At 47.3% G+C, this 16,145-nt stretch overlaps 1 protein-coding gene across 1 annotated transcript in view; it reads right to left on the bottom strand.

Moving 5' to 3' along the window:
- Positions 1-16,145, bottom strand: part of LOC309808022 (forkhead-associated domain-containing protein 1-like) — a gene marked incomplete at both ends in the record, with an annotated part of 95,736 nt that overhangs the window by 2,879 nt on the left and 76,712 nt on the right. The window contains 3 exons of the mRNA XM_082628036.1: positions 13,553-13,715; positions 14,243-14,472; positions 14,896-14,985. Coding sequence (XP_082484162.1) covers positions 13,553-13,715; positions 14,243-14,472; positions 14,896-14,985 — 483 coding nt within the window. The remainder of the gene's footprint in view (positions 1-13,552; positions 13,716-14,242; positions 14,473-14,895; positions 14,986-16,145) is intronic.

Raw genomic sequence — 16,145 nt, 5'->3', positions numbered from 1 at the left:
TATATGGTAAAGATGCTCCCACATGCCTAGAGGCTCTTGGAAATGCACATTCCCTGGCACAGACCTCAGAGATTCTGATTAAGCAGCTCTGGAGCATGGTCCAGGAATGAATTTGTTGCATTCTTGCAAATTCCTTGTGCATTTGTTAAAAGCTTGGCAAAACCTCAGGACTTATTCAAACCTGCAGTTGAATCGCAGAGCCCTCCCAGCACTTGTGCCTAGAAATATTTTCCAGGCCCTCAGTCAGCCTGGAAGGTTCTGCCTGGGTTAGTTCCCTTCGACCAGAAAGACCTTAGGAATGTATGAGGAGTGACCACAGAGGCCGGGGCCCTGAGTGGTAACTTCAGAGGAACAGAGAGGGTCAGGCTCAACTCTCCAGGCACATTTCTGCCTCAGGGCCTTTGCAGTTAATGTTTCTTCTCCCTACAGGGCAATTCCCCCAGTGATCTCCTTCAGCTCCTTTAGATTTTTACTCAAATATCACCCTATTTAAAAGGGTCTTGGAATTCCCTGGCGGTCCAGTGTTTAGGACTCGGTGCTTTCACTGCCTGGTTCGATCCCTGGTCGATCCTGCAAGCCCCATGATGCCACCCAAAAAAACAAAACAAAACAAAAAACACCCCCCAAAAAACATGAATAACAAAACAAACACCTCACTCTATTGCTCTTCCCTTCATCTTACCACTCCTCTAACATGCTATTTATTTAGTTTCCTTCTCTTATTTTTTGTCAGTCTCCTCACTCCCAACTCCCCCCTGCCGCCCAACTTAAGCTCCATGAGGGCAGGGATTTCTTTTCTCTTTTGTTCACTGCTGTATCACCAGTACCTAGAACAGTGCCTGAATGAACGAATGAGTGAATGAACAGGGGCAACCCTTGCCACCCGCCCACAGCCTTGCCTCCTACTCTTGAGCTGCTGAGCTGAACTGTCCTTACCCCAGGACCTAGGCTTCTGTAGCCTTGGCCCTCCCCAGCCCCACCCCCATCTCCATGCTTGTCTTCAGTCTCATCAACATGAGCACAGAATGCAACCCTGCTCACTGCCAGTCAGACCCTATGGAGCCCATCCAGGCCAGCCTGGAGCCGGAGCTGCCCATGGCCCCCTGATAGGCTTGGGAGAGCATCTGTTACCATTAGTCCATCTCTCGATGAGGAAATACTAAATGGAGAACAAAGCTGACATTCAGGCTCACTGGAGCAGAAATTGCCAAATCTTGATTGGATCCTGCCGCTCCCCACAGGATGCCACAGTCATCTCAAAGGGTGTGTGAAAGTCTTAAAACCCAGTTCCATGTCATCCACTTAAATTTCAAAAACAGAAACTAAAATACCCCAATAACTCATGGCTTTATCATAGCATGTCCTGGGCTGAGTGAGAGTTGTACTTTGCGTTGATGGGGTGTTCAAAATACTGCACCTGGGGAATTCCCTGGCGGTCCACTGGTTAGGACTTGGTGCTTTCACTGCCGTGGCCCGAGTTCAATCCCTGGTGGGGAAATTAAGATCCCGCAAGCCACACGGCATGGCCAAAAAAAAAAAAAAAAGAGATTTCTAGCTTATATGGGCTCCTTGGTGATGCCTGTAATCAATCAATCTTATTGAGCTCTGGGTGGCTACCAAGGCTGTACCGTATCTCCATCAACATCAGGATACTGGTGTCTGAAAGGCCTGGGTGCAGGTCCCAGCTTTGTCATTCCCAGCTGTGCTCATAATACTGGAGCGAGTAATGTTAACTCGGGGCTTTCCACCCGCAGGGCTCTGTCCCAGTCTTTCCTGTGGATCATCTCATTTAATCCTCAGCATAACCTGGGGCAGTAGGTGTGTGTGAAACACCTGGAACAGGGAGCTCTGCAGAGAAACGCTCAAAAATGTCGTGACAGGTATTATTTCTATCACATCACTCCCACTTGAACAGGAAAATAAGGCTCAAGAGACATGGAGGTATGTGACCAAGGTGACACAGCCAGAAAAGGATTTGAATCTAGATGACTGTGATGGGACGGTATTTTCCCCGGGGACCACACGTGACAGGTGTCACAACCACGAGACACCCATGCTCACCACCTGCTTTCCCTCAGCCCTGAACAATCTGGGCTTCCGGCTGTCCTGAAGTTTTGGCAGTGCCTGCAGCAAGAGGGGGAGGGATCTGAGGCCAGGAGCCGGTAGCTGGGGCTTGCTAGGGACCTCTCCTGCCACCCTCTGGGCTTCTTTCCTGCAGGACCTCTGCCCCATAAAATCTCATTGGGCCACAGTTACCTTCCCTGGGCTGTCCTTGACTGGGAGAGCCCATCCACTGTGCCCCCTCCCCAGATCTGCTTGTTGTCACCTGCATTCCAACAAGAAATGAATGCTGGCCTCCCGCCTGGAAGAGGTAGGGAGCTTGCCCAGCCTTTAAGGGGTAAGAGAGAGCCAGGGAAAGAGCTGGAAAAGGAGAAAGGGAGTGTAAAAGAGAGAGAGAGCGCTCGAAGATCAGGAAGTAGCTAAGCTGTTGAGTAGGTGTCAGATGGGAGAGCAAAGGGCCACTGGAGGCTCCACAGTCCATTACTAACCTGGTGCGATGGGCTAAGGAAATGCAGGTTTTTATACACACACACACACACACACACAGGTTCACAAAAATAAATTCAAACCACAAAATCACAGCTGGTCACTGAGGCCTTCTGCGGCTGTGCTCACCCCCTTCCCCTGTCAGAAAATGAGAAATCACCCAGGTGTTTTCTCAGATAGAGACAAGGCTGGTTGGGACGTTCATCTCTTGCAAATCAGAGCTCTGCCAGGGAGCTTCCCTGGTGGCGCAGTGGTTGGGAGTCTGCCTGCCAATGCAGGGGACGTGGGTTCGAGCCCTTGTCCGGGAGGATCCCACATGCCGCGGAGCAACTAGGCCCGTGAGCCACAACTACTGAGCCTGCGCGTCTGGAGCTTGTGCTCTGCAACAAGAGAGGCCGCGATAGTGAGAGGCCTGTGCACCGCGATGAAGAGTGACCCACGTTTGCCACACCTGGAGAAAGCCCTTGCACAGAAATGAAGACACAACACAGCCAAAAATAAATAAATTAATTAATTTTTAAAAATTAAAACAAAAACAGAAAACACTGTCTCTAAAAAAAAAAAAAACAGAAAAAAAAGCTTTGCCAGGGAGGTCAGTCTGTATGTTCTGTTTGAAAACTGCAGATGAAGGGTGCTGATCCCACCTCTGATCGGCCTGGTTTCGTTTGTTTGTTTGTTTTATTCTGTCTGTACCTCACTTCTCTCACCTGTAAAATGGAGGTAATAACAGCATTGACTGTAAAGACCACATGGGTTAATATGTGTGAAGTAGTAAACTGTGCCCGGTACCACAGACTCCTTCTGTGAATGTCCGCGTTGCTGTCTGTCTCTTTGCTTGTTTTTGTTGCTTTCTTGATGATGTGGGAGGACAGCACCATCTCAACCCGATCACAGCCATCCTGGGGAGAGCTTTGATTTGCATCGTCTCAGTCCCAACCCAGAGCAAACTTGACCTCAGAACACTCGCATATCATCTTGCTTGTTGCCCAGGGACCTTTCTGGGTGTGGGTGTCAGAGGCAGGCTGAGCTCCCCTGATCGCTGCTAGAGGGATTCAGAGAATCCAGCTGGTCTCTGTGGGGTGGCACCTGCAGGACAACTCCATAAATTCGACTTGCAGGCATCCAGGCAAATCAACCTCCACTACTTCTTTTTTTTTGAGATTAACAATGAACCATTATGAATGAGGTGAACCAAACTAGCTAATATTTATTGAGGCTTGTTAGGTACCAGCTGCTATGCCATGCACTGTTTTATTTAATTCTTAGCCCAACCCATTTTACAGAAGCGGGCTCAGAAAAGTCAAGTAACTTGCGCAGTTACAAATCTTGTAAGTGATAGGTCCAAGATTCGAACCCTGGCTGTTTGACTCCAGCATATTGTCATGTTTGTAAACTTTTGTTTTCAAAACATAATCTACATCTCGAAAAGAGCACAACTGATAAGTGTACGCTTGAAGAATTTTCACAAAGTGTATGCACCCACCCTAACCAGAACCCAGAACAAGAAGCAGAACATCACCACCCGCCCCCGCCCCTCCGAGAAGACTCCCTGTGCTCACTTCTGGTTACCCACTCCCGCTTGTCTGACTTCCAATCATAGATTAGTTCTGCTTGTTTTTGAACTTCATGGAAATGGAATCTTACAGATTCCATTTGCTGCCTGGTTTCCTTCACTCAACTATGTGAGGTTCGACCACGTTGTCTGATGTAGCTGTGGTTCATTCACTCTCACTGCTGCATTGCTTTACACTCTGTTATCTATTCCTGCAGAACAAATTATGGCAAACTTAACGGATCCAAAAAACACACACTTATGTCACAGTTTGTGTGGGTCAGGAATCCGGGCACTGCTTAGCTGGGTTCTCTGCTCATGGTCTCTCCCAGGCTGCAATGAGGGAGGTGGCCAGGGCTGGGGTCTCATCTGAGGGTCAGCTGGGGAAGGATCCTCTTTCCAGTTCATGTGGTGGTTGGCAGGATACAGTTCCCTGAGGGTTGTTAGTTAGTCTGAGGGCCTCACCTCCTTGCTGGCTGTTAGCCAGAGATCCTGCACTGTTTCTTGCCATGTGGGCCTCTCCATAAGGTGGCTTGCTTCATCAAAGCCAGTGAGAGTCCATAGAGAGAGTCTCCAGGCAAGATGGAAGTTACAATCTTCTGTAACATAGTCACAGAAATGACATGCCCATCACCTTTCCAGCATCTACTGATTAGAAATAAGGTACAGTCCTGCCTACTCTCAAGGGGAGGGGACACAGAGGTGTGAACACCAGGGATAATTGGGGGCCGTTGTGTATGCCTTTTGGTCTGCACATGTGCACATATCTCTTGGGTATATATCTAGGAGTAGAATTTCTGGGTCCCACATACGTCCCGCTTTACGAGATTCTGCCAAACATTTTTCCAAAGTGCAGGTACCATCTACACTACCTCAGCAGGCTATGAGCTTCCCAGGTAGAGCACATGCTTTCAATACACTCCTCCCCTCTCTCCTTACAGAAGGGGTGTTTGAGCTGGGGCTCTTTGGGACGACAGGTCCTAATTCTGGCCCCATGTCAGAATCACTGAATTCCCGGGCCGCTTCGCCAGACATTCTGATCATTTGAGGGCTCAGATACAAACTGGAAGGTCCACTCCATGAGGCGAGGATCCCTGTACCCTTGGTGTCCGGAGCAGTACCTGGCAGCAGTGCCTGGCAGGTACCAGGGAGCTGGCACTCAATAAATGTTTTTTTGATTAAGTGAATGAGTTTTGGAAATATTGTTCAAGAGATGGGCCCCAGGGCGGGTATAAGCTGCTTAAACGGGAAGGAAACTTTGTTGTGACTGAGGCTGTGTTCATTTTTCTGGGAAGAGGGCTCAGAACCTCAACCAGGTATGTCCCCAACAAAGGTTAAAGGCCGCTGTGATTGGATACTGTCCGGCTTAGGTATTTTATCACATGAAGAAAGAATTGGTCCCGGGGTAGGTGGCATGGGAACTGTGGACAAGGTCCCATGGTCCTTAGAAGTAAAAAGCGAGACAGTGCTTGCCTGGGGTGGCTCATAAACTGAGACCTTGCTTGTTTTGACCTTTGACCCATGGTAGCTCTTTTGGTACATCTAGCCACTGCCTGGCCTCTTGGGACCCTCCCTGTGTCTGTCTGTTGAACAGAAAATTCCAGAAGGCCTCGGTGCCCTGAGTTTCCATCAGGGGCAAGCCAACATGAGCCCTAGCTTTTGAAAAACCCCTTTCAATCCATAGAAAGCCTCCCAGTTTATCTGGTTTGAGATGACCTCATCCTTTGTCACCTTCTCTCTTGTTTTCTGGAGGTTGCTCAGCGTCTTGCTGCTCTCTGCATTCTTTTCTCACGTGAACAGTGCACCTACTTTGGGCATTTTGTCGTTGTTGTTTTGGGTCATTCCCGTCACACATTTTTTGTATTCCTTTCCAGTCAGATCAACCTCATGCCTCTCTAGACATTTCTTCTCAGGTTTCCTCTGAATCATTTCGTTCGGTCTAAATATGTCCAGTGTTTCCTCCTTCCTCACTGCACTCCACATAGACCCTCTCTTTTCCCCGGAACAACTGTTCTTTTCTTTCGAATCCCTGACCCAAATCCTCATCTTTCACCATGTTTTCTGACTTCTCCTAAGAACTGATTGTTTTTTGAAACTTAAGCCTCAAATATCATCCCTTCTAATCTGCGTCTGAATTTGGATCACGGTCAAGAAGCAGGCGAGACAGGAACGTGGCTGGGTAATTAGGATCCTCAGCAGAAGGGCTGAGTGTTCATCGGGGGGTCAGAGGGGCCTGGGGATGGAGGGAGAGGTATCTTCTTCTGCCTCGGGTAGGGCTTAGGGTGGGGTTGTCAGGAAAGCGCTAAGAAAAAAGGACCCATTTGACTTGAGTTCTGAAGGAAGAGTAGGATTTCCGGAGGTAGAGCAGGGAGAGCAGAGGATGGTCCAGGGCAGGAGCAGTGGGAATGGAGGCTAGAAGATGAGTCATCAGAGACGCTAGGGACAGGAGTACAGAAGGAGAGGGGTGGCCAGGTGCTGAGACCGCACACTGAAGGTCCATGGTCAGCCCTCAGATATGTTTGTCTGGCTTTCCCAACGTGTTAAAAGACTTTTAATTAGTTGCTGAAGGAATAGGCCTCTTTCTGTGGAGTGACAGAGAAACCTATTCAAATTGGCTTCAGCATGAATGCAAATTCACTGGTTACCAAAAATGAAAATTCTAGAGGGAACCTCTGGGTTCAGGCTCAGATGATTTCATGAGGCCTTGGCCTCTCTCCAGCTCTCAGGGATTCTTTGTACCATGTGGACCCAACCTTAGACAGAATCTCTGTATAATGGTCACAAAAAGGCGGCCGAAGCTCCAACCCTTACATCTTCTCAGCTTTAAATTCCATAGGGAAGTATAGGAGTCTTTTTCCTAAGCTTCCCCCAATGGCCTCACTGCTTCTCATTTTCTCTGGGTGGGTCACAAGCCCATTGCTGAGCCAATTATTGTGGCCCAGGAGACTGCTCTGATTGGCTGAGCTTGAGCCAACATGCCCATCCCTGCAGCCAGAGGTGGAATCAACAGCGTCTCTGAGAAACTGGACTGAGACTAGGAGAAAGGTGTTGTCCCCAAAGGAGGATCATAACGCCATAATATTTTAGAAGAGAGGTGAATTGTTATTAGGTGACGAAAACCAGATGTCTACCACAGTAGCCAACATGTACAGATCATTAACATCTGGATTTATGCCTTTTTTTGCGAAAATGGGAATATCTGGCAATACCTGGACTCTCTTCTTGTATATAGATCAACAATCTGCTGGGGCTGAGAAGAGGCTCCCTCTTTAGATACAGCCTATGTTCTGCCTGCCCAATGCACTGCTCATATTTCCTCTCTGGCTCCTGGAAGCACTTGAATTTTTATTGCCAGCATAATTTGATTCTGTAAAGAAATCTGTTTTTCCCACCAGAATGGAAGAGCCAAATGTACAGGGGTCAAATAGCTCTCCTGTGCTCCCACAAACTCCTGAGGACAAATGCCTGGCCATTTTTGATAGTCTCATTCCTTGCTCATTTTAAAAGCCTTCTTTAAAAAAAATATTGAATACATAGTGATTTTAGAATCTGTTATCTGATAATTCCAACATCTGAAGTCTTTGGGTGGGAGTGGCAGAGGGGTGGTGTCTCAATGTCTTGTTTGTTGTTTCTGCTTACTCTGGCTCATACTGACTTATTGCTTGGATGTTTAGTAATTTGACTGTGATCTCATTCTTGATTGAACTTAATCTGTGGGAATCCTGAGGGGTCTGATTCCTGGCTGCTTTGCTCTCGGAAGTCTTTTTTGTTTGTTTCACCTGGATGCCGGGGATGCTAATAACCTCTGAACACTGACATTTATTTCCTCAACTTGGAGTTTTCCCACTGAATACATGGAGTATAAACTTGAGCCCCAGACCCACGTGGTTACAAACCTTCAGGGTGATCATCATCATCATCAGTATTGTGGCCATTATTAGCTTTCCCCTCCAGAGCCACATTGAAAACTACAGGTTTTCATAGGCTCTCCTTTCTGAAAGTCCAGAAAAAAAAATTTTTAAGCCCTCCTCTTGCCAGGGTGTGGAGCATCTTTGAGGGTGCCAGCTTAATACAGGCATCTTAGACTTGGTTAGCTCATCTTGCAAAGGCCCAAGGCTTAATCTCCTGTTTCCTGCACTTACTAAAGGCAAATGGCTTCCTCATTTGCTTATGCTTTGGTTGTAGCTCACTCTGTTTGTGTGTGTGTCTGTATGTTCCTTTGAGATTGCCTACATAAAAACTGTTTTTTATTATGGGATTTTGGAAACACACACAAAACTAGAGAAGCCTGCGATTAACTCCATGTATTCATCATCCAGCTTCAACATTTTCCCAGTGTTCTCTCATTCTTTTTTCTTCCTTTTTGAGTTTTTTTCTAGGTTAATTTAAAGCAAGTTGTGTCATTTCACCCATAAAGACATCTTAACTGAAAGGACTTTTTGTTCCTTTACATTATCGCCGCCTTGACATGATCACAGCTAAAAATACTTATAATCATTCCTGAATACCATCTAATATTCAGTCCATGCTCACATTTCCTTGATTCTCTCAGAGATATCTTTTTTACTTTTATCTTTGTTAGAATCAGGATCCAGACAAGGTCCACACATTACACTTGGTTGTTATGTCTCTGAAATGTCTTTAATTCTGTAACAGCAACACCCCGCCCCTGACCTTTGTTATCCCCCAGCCACTGATTTGTTGGAGAAACTGGGTCTTTTGTCCTGGAGAACATTCACATCCTGGATTTGGCTGATCACTTCTTCTTGGTTTCAGTTAACTTGTTCCTCTTTTCCCCATGTTTCCTGTAAACAAATAGTTAGATCTAGAGGTCTGAGGAGATCAAAGTCTTTTTTTTGTCCAGACGCCTTCATAGGTGGTACTGTGTGATCCATCCTGCATCACACAGTGAGCACATAATGTCTGGTCATCCTGTTTTTAACGATATTGAGATTGAATGGTAGGTCCAGTGCTAACAGACTGAGCCATCCATTACAAAGTCCCCAACGGCTTTTTTTCCCCCAATAATTAACATTTTTAATTATTCATTATGGTAAAATATACATAATATAACATTTACCATCTTAACCACTAAAAAATATACAGTTCGGGCTTCCCTGGTGGCGCAGTGTTTGAGAGTCCGCTTGCCGATGCAGGGGACGCGTGTTCGTGCCCCGGTCCGGGAAGATGCCACATGCCGCAGAGCGGCTGGGCCCGTGAGACATGGCCGCTGAGCCTGCGCGTCCGGAGCCTGTGCTCCACAATGGGAGAGGCCACAAGAGTGAGAGGCCTGCATACCGCAAAAACAAACAAACAAACAAAACACACAAGTGGCACAGAGGAGGCCAGAATCTTGAGAATACCTGGGCCCAAGGAAATCTTGGAAGATAGTGAGTTAAAGAGAATAGTGAGGATAATGACGATGGTAGGAGAGGGTGAATGCTTTGTGGTCCTATGTGCTAAGGCTTTTGTATACAAGCTCCCATTGGGAAGGCTACGAGCTAGGTGCCATTTTTATTCTCGTCTTAAAGAAGAGGGATCTGAGCTAATTAAGCAGAGGGAAGGTTAGGGGCTTTTCCTGGCTGAGACCACAAGACACAGCGGTGGTCACGTGTCCTAGCCAGGACTTGATTGGCTGGAGATTTGATTGGCAGGAGAGCTGAGCGGCTTCTCCTGCCAGAAGCAGCCGGTGCCCTTCAGCCTTTCTTCCACTTCAAGCCCTGAGAAAGGGCTTGCGTGCTTCCCAAGTGGCAACTTCTGTGCATTTAAAAATTTCCTCTTGAAAATCCCAGCCTTAGCCCATTCACAAAAGGTATCTGGGTCCTTTCTTGGCCGTGGCCTAGTCGTATTCACCAAAGAGAAGAGCGCGTCCCATAAGAGCTGGCGGCTTTGGGAGGACCGGGGAAGGCGTCAGCTGGCAGGAAGCTCCCTGAAAGAAATAGAGGAATCCCCACCCATCCATGAGCTGCCTATTCTTCCCCCTTAGAAACGGGGCTTGTGATATGCCAGGCACTGCAGGCATTTTGCCATTTAACCCTCCTGCTGCCCCACGGAGTAGGCCCCTTGCTAACAGTTTTGGTTGCTTTTGTTGAGGAACCTGCGATACAGAGGTCAAGCCACTTACTCAGGGTCATTCGGGGAAGTGGTGAGGCTTGACCCCTATTTGTTTGACTCCAAATCTGGCCTCTGAACTCTGAGAGACACTGCCGGCTTCTCGAGGGATGTGGGATGTGGATTCGAGTGAGCACGGCCTTGGCAGCGGTTCCCGTCCCTCTGCCACATGGACAGAGCCACAGACCCAGTTCGCTGTGAAGGCCCAGCATCTTATACCAAGTCTCATTTTCACAGCCAGAGATATTAGTGTGGAAATAGGACTTTTGATTCTTGAAAGGTCTGCTTGGTGAAGAGATGGTCAAACATTAAAACTACAAACTCCATTTTTTTGGGGGGGTGCAATTCTGAAGCTTAAGATGTGTAATTTCATCTCAGTGCTTCAACCTTGCCACCTCTGTGAACGGGTGAAGAGTTTCAAAGTTTTATACAGGAGGCTAAAAAACTAAGGCTCCTTGTGAAAATACTAAGTGTAAAACTTAGGAAAGAGGAATTCTACTTTCTGTTCTTTTCTGCTTAAAGACAACGAAGATATACTCCCTGGAAGGAACGGATGCCAAGACAGATGTATACAAGTGCCCTTTAGGATCCAGCAAAACTTTCAAATGTATTATTGTTTTCTTCCCGACAAACAGGGATTTCTGACGACATATTAACAACAAGCCTGAAATGCAAACCTGAGTCCTGGAGTGAAACCCCCAGGAGCAATGGTGCGATGTATCCAAGGGGGCCACCCTGGTAAGGGAGACACAGAAGGAGGGGGTGTGGAAAAGTGAACATGGGCGGGGGAGGGCAGCAGGTGGGGAGGGAATCCTGTTTCTGCCACTTAGTAGCCAGGGAACGGTACCCTCTGTCAACTCACCTTTCCCCTCTCTCTAAGGGGCTGACACTTGCCAGCATCCCTTGTGGGTTGATGGGAGAGATGAAGCATGTGCGGTGTGGAGCAGGTGCCTGTCCCTTGGTAAGTCTTTCCCCCAGTTGTGAATTCCACGAGTTTGAAAACTTCTAGTTGTAGCTCTTCTGGGGACCCTGACACAGGTTCAGTTTGGCCATTTCAGACCCTTCTCGGCTGAGGGATGTCCAGCGCCAAACAGGCTGGCATGTCCCTTGCGTTGTGTGTGAATGATGCAGCCCAGGAATAATGCATGTGAAACCTCATTATGTAAATCCTCAGGTTTTCAGTACATGACAATGGCTTTTTTGGGGCCCTTCTCTGTCCCATTCTGTGGTCTGGTGTCTCTGCTTTGGGACCTAGTCTGCCAAGCCCTGGGGGCGGGGGTGGGCACCTTGGGGAGGGGTGAGCTCTCCAGAGGGCACATCAAAGGGAAAGTCACAACTCTGTCACTGGCCCAGCTCTCCCTGGCATTGCTTGGTGTGAAAGGAAACTGTCCTCTGCCTGAGGCAGCCCCATGTCACACACAGACTAAAGCCTGTGATGTTTAATTCACAGCAGTGAGCACTGGAAACACCGCATCCAGGCTCCCTCAGAGCAGGACAGCCACTTTTCATTTCTGGGGCTCTAAGCCAGAGAGCCTGCTGTCTGGAAACCTATTGCCTGGAAGGTTCGCAGGATGGAGGGCAGGCTTCTGCAAGGAACTATCTGACCATCACCTCCTGGTTGAGGAGAAGGGCACCCTTCTATGACCTTGGCCTCCTCAGAGCTCATGCAGGCAACAAACACACACATGCAAATACACACACATGCAAACACACAGCACATACTCACATGTACACACATACACGCAAGCATGTGTGTACAAATACACAGCCCCAAGTCAGAAAGACTGGTGCACTATTCTGGCTACTCAGAAGAGCAAACCCAAATCTTTATTCTCAGAGAGCTTATTCCTCGGTGTATCCCTGGCACCTGGCAGAACAATGAAGATCAGAAGCGCCGCCTTTAAAAACACTCGGGCTGTTCACTCAACTGATTGTGGTCATCATTTCAGGAGGCAGGGAAGTCAGATCATGATGCTGGACACCCTTAAGCTCAGTACAGTGCTGTGTGTCAATTATGTCTCAATAAAACTGGTAGAAAAAAGAGTTATCTGGATAGAAAGAACATGATAAAATACACGAATTATCAAAAGTTAAAAAAATACAGACGAGCTAGACTATGAGTCTCAGAAAGCACTGTTCACAACAGCCAGGACATGGAAGCAGCGTAAATGTCGATGGAGGAGTGGATAAAGAAGATGTGGTACAAATATACAGTGGAATACTACTCAGCCATAAAAAAGAATGAAGTAATGCCATTTGCAGCAACATGGATGGACCTAGAGACTATCATACTATGTGAACTAAGTCAGACAAAGACAAGTATCATATGATATCACTTATATGTGGAATCTAAAAAAAATTATACAAATGAGCTTATTTACAAAACAGAAACAGACTCACAGACTTTGAAAACATACTTATGGTTACCAAAGTGGAAATGTGGTGGGGAGGGATAAATTAGGAGTTTGGGATTAACATATACACACTATTATATATAAAATATGTAATCAACAAGGACCTACTGTATAGCACAGGGAACTCTACTCAATATTCTGTAATAACTTATATGGGAAAAGAATCTGAAAAAGAATAGATATATGTGTATGTATAACTGAATCACTTTGCTGTACACCTGAAACTAACACAACACTGTAAATCAACTATACTCCAATATAAAATAAAAATTAACTTAAAAAAAAAGAAAGTTTAAAAATATAGAGGCAAGCTAGACTATGAGTCTCAGAGAGGTTAAGCTGATATATATATATAGAATTAAAAAAAAAAAATGTTCTGATGAACCTAGGGGCAGGCCAGGAATAAAGACACAGATGTAGAGAATGGACTTGAGGACATGGGGAGGGGGAAGGTTAAGCTGGGACGAAGTGAGAGAGTGGCATGGACATATATACACTACCAAATGTAAAACAGATAGCTAGTGGGAAGCAGCCGCATGGCACAGGGAGATCAGCTCAGTGCTTTGCGACCATCTAGAGGGGTGGGATAAGGAGGGTGGGAGGGAGACACAAGAGGGAGGGATGTGAGGATATACGTATGCATATAGCTGATTCACTTTGTTATACAGCAGAAACGAACACCACGCTGTAAAGCAATTATACTCCAATAAAGATGTTAAAAAAAAAAGCTGCCTGAAGTCACACAGTAAATGGCAGAACAAAAGTCTAAACCTAAGTCTGCCTAACACTAAAGCTATTCTGCCACCTTCCTTTGCAATGAGCGAATGCATTCTGTGCTGCCTGGATCCCACTGGGACCTCAGTTGGCTGTTTCTAAAGGGAGCTGAGGGGCAGCCTCAGAGGCTCTGCTCCGAGCAGGGACCTCTCACCTTCTGCTGCCTGATCGCCCTGGTGACCCTCTTCTCCTGGTGCAGCCGCTCTTCCATGTGCGCCAGGGCCTCCTTCAGCAGCGCCTTTTCTTCGGCCTCTCTGGAGATGTCCTTCAGCTTTGCCACCTGTGACTGGTACATATGAACCGACACTTTGCTCTGCCTGAGCACACAGGAGAGACAAAGTCTCTTTTCTCCTCAGCTTTCTCACTCACCACCAATGCTCCCGACCTGGGAGATCCTCAGAACACTTCCATATACGCTTGGCTTCGCGGTTTCCTTACAAGTTGGGGGAAGGCTGAAGATGTGGGGACTAGAGGGCAGAATAAATAGCCCATTGGCTGTGGACGTGCAGCATGAAGGGGGCATAGGTTATGCTACCAGCCCCTCCCAATTTTCCAGAGAGGGTGGGGGAACGGATACCACTGAAAATACGATGGAATTACGAAAAGCACACACATGGTGAAACATCAGACACATTTATAAAAGGTGCACCTTATTCCTTAACAGTAGGGTACTTTAACTGCTGCTTTCTTGCCCAGAGACTTGGGTCCATCAGGCCCTGAGTCACCATCCCGCCTCCCCACTCCACACCCAGGCCTCTGTCCTCTTGTCCTGGTCCCTACGGGTCTGCAGCTGCCCCGAGGTTTAGCCTGGAGAATGGAGGCCTGGGCCTTTTGCCGGGGACACGGGCCATATTTGAGCTGTTCAATGTCCTTCTCGTATCGTCTCAAAAGCTCTTCTTTTCTCTGCAGCTGGTTCTTGAGTAGGGTGATCTTATCAAACACCAGGTACAGGTCTCTTTGTCGAAGCTGGTGGACTCTCTCCCTCTCTTTTGGGGAGAGGTGTTTCATGGACACGTGACCTGACATATCTTTGATGTTCATCAGAGTCCCGAGGGTTTTGCTCATATCCAAGTACTACGAGAAAGCGTTTCACAGGTAAGAGGCCTGGCCCAAGACCGCTGGTGGCCACTTTGAGGAGGCAAACGTCTAATTGTGTTTCATTCATTTTCTGCAGTTGCAGAGAAGAAACACATGCTTTGCAAATGAGTGCATTTGGGGCTTTTAGTAGGACTTTCATTTTCCCCCGCATCCATTTACACTATGCCTTTTTGAGAACTGGGGGGAAGTGGGGAGGGGGAATGACAACAGACATAAACATTCATTCTTACTACCCAGTCTTGCAAGGAATTGGGCTCTGCAATTTCCAGCCCATGCTGGGATAGGAGATGGGTCTCGTGGAGCTACTGTAACAACTAAAATGTATGTGGAGTTGATGTTTAAACTACCTGCAGGGCACGCAGGTTTGGACAGGAGGGGACTGATGCTGGGTATACCTACCAGCTTTTCACTAAGATCTAAAGCCTCAGCCACATCCGTTTTCCCTAACTTCTCAGTGGCCATGATGGACCCTGGGCTGGAAAGGCCATTTTGAGGCTGAAATAAAACAAAAGAAAAAAACTCACTTGGCATTCCATTATGATTTTCTACATCCAGAAGAATAACCCAAAGAATAATGCAAGAACTGGAAAAAATAATTTGAGAGAGTTGATTTTTTATATCATCTTTATTGGAGTATAATTGCTATACAATGGTGTATGTTCGTTTCTGCTGTATCAAAAAGTGAATCACCTATACGTATCCATATATCCCCATATCCCCTGCCTCTTGCGTCTCCCTCCCACCCTCCCTATCCCACCCCTCTAGGTAGACACACAGCACCGACCTGCTCTCCCTGTGTGATGCAGCTGCTTCCCACGAGCTATCTATTTTACCTTTGGTAGCGTGTGTGTGTATATATGTCCACGCCAAGAGAGTTGGTTTTAAATCCAGTCTGACTCTGTGAACTGCTTTCTTTATGACTGTGTTCCTACCCCTTCAGAGCACGACTGCCTTTGAAATGATGCATCACTTGTGCCGTTCTTTGGCCACCGTCTCGTCTGTCTTCCCTTTAGGCCAGTGGTTCTCAACCGGGGGTGACTCTGGCCACCCTACCCCCTCCAGGACATTTAGCAATGCCTGGGCACATTTGTGGTTGTCATAATTGCTGCTGGCGTCTAGTGGGTAGAGGACAAGGATGCTGCTAAACACCCCACGATGCATAGGGCAGTCTCCCAAACAAAGAGTTACCTGGCTCAAAAAATCAGTACCGCTGATGTTGAGAAGACAAGCTCCAGAAAAATGGGGACCATGCGGCTTTTGCTCACTATCTCCCTCCTTGTGCCCAGCATGGCACCTGGCAATGAGTGGTGCATAGTGGGCATGTTTGTTGAATGAACGAATGAAGGTTAAGTGGAAAATAGCCTCCCTCCTTTTTTTTTTTTTTTTTTTTAATTAATTATTTATTTATTTATGGCTGTGTTGGGTCTTCGTTTCTGTGCGAGGGCTTTCTCTAGTTGTGGCAAGTGGGGGCCACTCTTCATCGCGGTGCGCAGGCCTTTCACTATCGTGGCCTCTCTTGTTGCGGAGCACAGGCTCCAGACGCGCAGGCTCAGTAATTGTGGCTCACGGGGCTAATTGCTCCGCGGCATATGGGCTCTTCCCAGACCAGGGCTCGAACCCGTGTCCTCTGCATTGGCAGGCAGATTCTC

The sequence above is a fragment of the Mesoplodon mirus genome (assembly GCF_964341445.2).
Source record: "Mesoplodon mirus genome assembly, chromosome: 7".
Taxonomy (NCBI): Eukaryota; Metazoa; Chordata; class Mammalia; order Artiodactyla; family Ziphiidae; genus Mesoplodon; species Mesoplodon mirus.
Note: the sequence above shows the minus strand (reverse complement) of the source record. Positions and strands in the feature narration are given on the sequence as shown.